Source organism: Ornithodoros turicata, unplaced genomic scaffold (assembly GCF_037126465.1).
Source record: "Ornithodoros turicata isolate Travis unplaced genomic scaffold, ASM3712646v1 Chromosome15, whole genome shotgun sequence".
Taxonomy (NCBI): domain Eukaryota; kingdom Metazoa; phylum Arthropoda; class Arachnida; order Ixodida; family Argasidae; genus Ornithodoros; species Ornithodoros turicata.
The window spans coordinates 126701-131466 of record NW_026999318.1 but is presented as its reverse complement, the minus strand read 5'-3'; the positions used below and the strand labels follow the sequence as shown (position 1 = coordinate 131466).

The window sequence follows — 4766 nt, the reverse complement described above, 5'->3', positions numbered from 1 at the left end:
CACATTATATGCTATACATGCATATTTTTTATTTTTAATAGAACACAGGATATGTTCTATTTTACACTGTCACACAGCTCATCTAACATCTGTATTGGCACCAGTGTTACCAGCAAATAAGGGCTGAAGTAGCTGCACGGCCTTGCAGGATGCCCAGAGCAAGTTGAGCTCGTTGAACACAGCAGTACACCACTGGTATGATAATGGTTGGTAGGGTTATTTTTTGGTAATGTGAAACAAAGCGCAGAGATGTAGCAGGAACAAAATCTCATGAGGACATAGTGCATCAAAGCTAGGTTCCTTTAATTTAGAGGTGTCCTGCAGAGCACTTGCTGGAGTTGTCCTGGCATGTTACCCTGGTGAAAGACTTCAGCTGCCATACACATGGGCTGCCCTGATTTGAGAGAAGAAAATAACACAGTATACAACTCCAGTCCCGGTGAATGCAAATGATGTAATCTAACTGAGCAATGATTATAAGATAAGAAATGTAAACAAGAAAATGTCTCACTCAATATCATATTTGTGCACATGATAAAGCAAACTGTAAATCAAATAACAAAAAAGGTTAAAAAAACTTGTGAACAATATACCCGAATGGTAGGCAAGACACTGCATGAAAGAGGAATCTGGAAAGAGGGTGCACAGCATTTGTCTGCTCTGAATAGTGGTTTACAATGATCATGCTGTCTCACCTAAGGGGTTTCAGGCTCCGCTGAGATAGTCACCTCTAAACATGAAAGCAGATGAGTGAAGAGAAAAGAACGGATACGTATGTTCAACATATTACATAAATATTCTGTTGAAGTATGGTCTCTAAGATCATGCTAAACGAAGTGTACTATCAACAGTGCCCCACCTGAGTTTAGGGACTAGATTCGGTAACTTCTATTTTTTTTACTCACTCTGTGCCGTAAGCGGCGGCAAGGTTCAGAGTCACGCAGATGAGATTTAACCCATTTACGCAATCCTGAAATCTATGATAACATTTGAACCACACGGACTGAGAGACCTTTGTTAGCCCCAATAACGAAAAATACTCACACCTTTGCGCCGTTTAGGTGGATGTTCTTTCCCCGTTGTGGACAGGTATTGTGATGGTGCTACACTTTGATTCAGACGACACTGAGCTCGTTATCCAGTACGTTGAAGAGATTCAGCGTACCCTTCGTAAATTCGATCATGCAAATGTCTGCTACAAACACGTGCAGTCGATGGCACCACATCGTCTTTCCACTCCGGCGGTCCGATTGCTTCGTGGCATCAAAAGCTGTCCGTCTCGTCACTGGGAAGCGTGAGACATTGAACACCAGGCGAATATTGACGTAAATTAGGGCAACCAACTATCCAACATCGTCTCGGCATGTCGACGAAAACTACTGGATGCAACTATGCGGCTGCGATAGACTGCGACCATCGCGCGGAAGCTGCCGTCATGGAGATTTCCACTCCCGATGAACGCATACGCGGGATCCTTCGGCTCGGCAACACGTCACGATGACGTGTTGCCGAGCCGGCCGTGTTTCCGTCAAGTTGCTCGCTGTGTCTCCGCTCGGCAGCTCGCCACGGCGCGCCGCCAGCTGTCCTCCCTTCGCCGCTGCGTTTAAATTCGCTCCCGAGAATACTCCTCGCCTGATGAAGGTAAAATTTTGGTTCTAAACTCGGAAAAGGTATTCTTTCTGATGAAAACGAGACAAAAATCATTTCATAGTCCTTTAAAGCGGTCTTAAATGCGAAATTTTCACTAAAATATCTCAACCCAACTCAGGCCAAGGTAAGTGCATATCCCACAAGTAGATATTCTCAAGCACTCGAGAAACAGGTTTCACGTCATTCACTCAATTATTTCACGACTCAACTTGCACGTTCCAGGGCGTGTCATCTCTCCGAACCACCTGCCGATGTTTCTTTCCAATGTTAAAAATATTTTTACCTCACACACATTCAAGGTAAGTTCATATTCTACAAATAGACACTCTAAAGCCTTCCAGAAATCAATTTCACATAATTTCCTCAATGCTTTATTCGCTCACCTCATGCATTTCGCTGCACGTCCCATTTTTGAAGCACTTGCCGATGTTTCTTTCCAATCTTAAAAAATTCTCTATCCCACCGTGATTCAATTGAAGTCTCCATCCTTCAAATACGCACTCTGATATCCCCAGAAACCAATTTCACCTCATTTGCGCAATGCTTTCGTCAACCCCGTCATGCATTTTTCTGCAGCACCCATTTCTAAAGTCTTTGCCTATGTTTCTTTCCAATGTTAACCCTCTATGGACCACATTTAGTTGTCGCGGAAAAATAATTTTTTTCTTGTGTTAAAATATCTGTATAGGGCTTGAATATGGATTATTGAACAAAAAATATCACGTCCGTATCGTTCGGGCGGAGATACAGAGCCGTATACTCCAGTATACAATGGTTGTCTATGACTTCCGCTAGCAGTGGTATGCAACGAAGCAGTTGCGTTCGGGCACGAAGCAGAGGTGAACATTGTACTTTGTGCACATCACTTTTGTGAGTGCATGGCACTGTCTACATCGCAGTTTCCTTGCATCATATTCGGGCCAGTGTGCAACTCTGTCCTTCGTGACGTCTGTGTTTGTCATGCTCAGAGGTTGCAGCACGCTGTTCTCTTTTGATTCGCCGCTCGGCCTGCCGCGCTTGCGCGGCTGTGACTTCATAAAGCAAAGTGCCTCTGCGATGGATGTTTTGAATTCGAACAGTGGGAGAATGGCCTTCTTAGGTAGATGGCAGTCTTCTGCAGCCCTCTTGTACCAGAGCCATGCGGCAACACATACGAAGTCCAGCATGTGGAAAAATATCCTCATGTAATACTTCTTTGATCGGATCCGCGTCCTGTAGAGTGCAATTAGAGAATCCAAAAGATCAACCCCGCCCATGAACTTGTTATACTCAGACACTGCAGCGGGGCAAGTCACGAGTACTTTCTGTCTAGTTTTTTTGTCCCACCGCTGAACTTGTGAGGTCGGAAAACCCCCCACGAATGTGCTCAGGAGGTGCACTGACCTGTTGTCCATCCATTTCACCAGTTTCAGTTGCACGATGCCCACGGATGCACTTTTCTCCTGTAAGGTACCTCGACCAGCCTTCTTCATTTCCTTGTCAGACGTCATCGTAACTCCGGAGACCCTATTCGGGCGCACAGTAGCCAGCGACTGAATTCCCTGAAGTGCAAGAGCAACTTGGAGAGACGGACAGGAAAACCAGTTGTCATAAAATAATCGGTAATTCTCATCTTGTGGTACCGACTGTGCAAGTCGTAGCACCACATTCGAGCTAGCGCTGATGTCTGTCAAGTGGTCGGGGTGCTCAGCTTTTCCAGCGTAAAATTCGAAATCGTATGGAATTCCGCTGGCACCGCATAGGACGAACATTTTATAGCCCCATTTCTTTGGTTTTTTTGGGTTGTACTGTTTGAGCCTACTGCGCCCTTTGAACGGGATTACCTGTTCATCGACACTGAGACACTGCTCCATTGATATTTTGCACAGGTTCTTTCGTACAGAACCAAGCAGTGGTGCCACTTTGCTGATGCCGCCAGATTGGTTCAGCGAGTTGTCCGAGAAATGCAGATAGCGCTTCAGCTCCTCAAACTTCTTCCTTGATAGAGCAGCCTGAACTTGCGCAATCCCACAGCGACTGCTCCAGTACCTCTTCGAACCGGGCATCTGGTAGAGGCCCATGTATAGGCACGCCCCCATAAACCGCTGAATACTGTCAGAATCGGCTGTGAAATTCGTGCGTATATCCTTCTGCCTTGCGTAGAGATTGCTTTGTCGTACAATGTCATCAACAAGGTCCTTGTCAAAAAGCTCCGAGAAATATTGATATGGTGTCTTCACGGCCATTTCTAAAGTCCTCTTCCCGGTCCAAGGAGGCTCTTGAACAGGCTTTTTACGAGACGTTGTCTCCATCCATGCCATTTTTTTTCTGTGCGTCGGGGGCGGTTGTTGATCAGCATCGTCATCTGACATGTGACTGCATTCATCGTCTGATGGTTCGATGTCTGAAATCCAAGTAAAGGAAGAAGAGAATTATGCTATGCTTCGACATTGTGCAAGTGTTCAACAAATGTAGCATTACTGCTATGACAGGCTATAGTACCCAGTTCTTCATCGGTTGAGCTGCCCATCCTCTCATCGTCACTCCCAGCTGGATGCACAGCAGTTTGTTCAGCATTCTTCTTGTAAAAGAAACTGGGATGCATACCTAAGAGCAGGCAGGAAAAGAGCAAGTCTCACACGCAAGTCACAGTGGCCCGCTGTATACTGTGAGATACAGGCGAGAAGTACGGTGTCGCCGAAAGAAGAATATAAAAAATGGGGAACTAAAGCCTTAAGTACAGTGAAAGAAGACTTTCAGACATGCAGGAAAAATCCCAGCATCATATTGAGAACAAAATATGTATTACATACCTCCAAATGACGAGGAATACCTCGGGTAGAAGAAGAGGAAAATCACAAGAACAAACGCACTCCAGCCACGTGCTTGGAGGGGTAGCATGCGCCTCCTTTTGGCATGAATTGAAAGATAAATGTCTACTGAGCACATTGTTGCCAGATATTACGGGAAAAAAGCTTAAGCGGCAAGAGAAACGTCGATTTTGCGGGCTGTATCTTTTAAGATACAGTGGTCCATAGAGGGTTTTAAAAATATTTCTACCCCACTTAGATTCAATTTTGGTCACCATACTTAAATAGACATTATGAAGCCTTTCAGAAATCAGTTTCCCCTCATTT

The 4766-nt window shown here is 45.1% G+C and overlaps 1 protein-coding gene across 1 annotated transcript; it reads right to left on the bottom strand.

Annotated features, from left to right (window-relative positions):
• Positions 1-2035: 2035 nt before the first annotated feature.
• LOC135372418 (piggyBac transposable element-derived protein 3-like) lies at positions 2036-4502 on the bottom strand. The gene is made up of 4 exons (XM_064606033.1): positions 4443-4502; positions 4132-4236; positions 3034-4033; positions 2036-2862 (listed from the first exon to the last, which is right to left on the bottom strand). Exons 2-4 carry the CDS (start codon positions 4232-4234, stop codon positions 2442-2444), a joined length of 1524 nt encoding a protein of 507 aa, XP_064462103.1. The 5' UTR covers positions 4235-4236; positions 4443-4502; the 3' UTR covers positions 2036-2441.
• Between the last annotated feature and the right edge of the window lie 264 nt (positions 4503-4766).

Excerpts from the sequence above, each read along its gene's own strand:
- LOC135372418 (XM_064606033.1), bottom strand. The coding sequence starts at position 4,234 with ATGCATCCCAGTTTCTTTTACAAGAAGAATGCTGAACAAACTGCTGTG. Across the intron at positions 4,034-4,131 it reads CTCAACCGATGAAGAACTGG|ACATCGAACCATCAGACGAT; the intron begins GTACTATAGCCT and ends CTTGGATTTCAG. Across the intron at positions 2,863-3,033 it reads GTGAAATGGATGGACAACAG|GACGCGGATCCGATCAAAGA; the intron begins GTCAGTGCACCT and ends TGCACTCTACAG.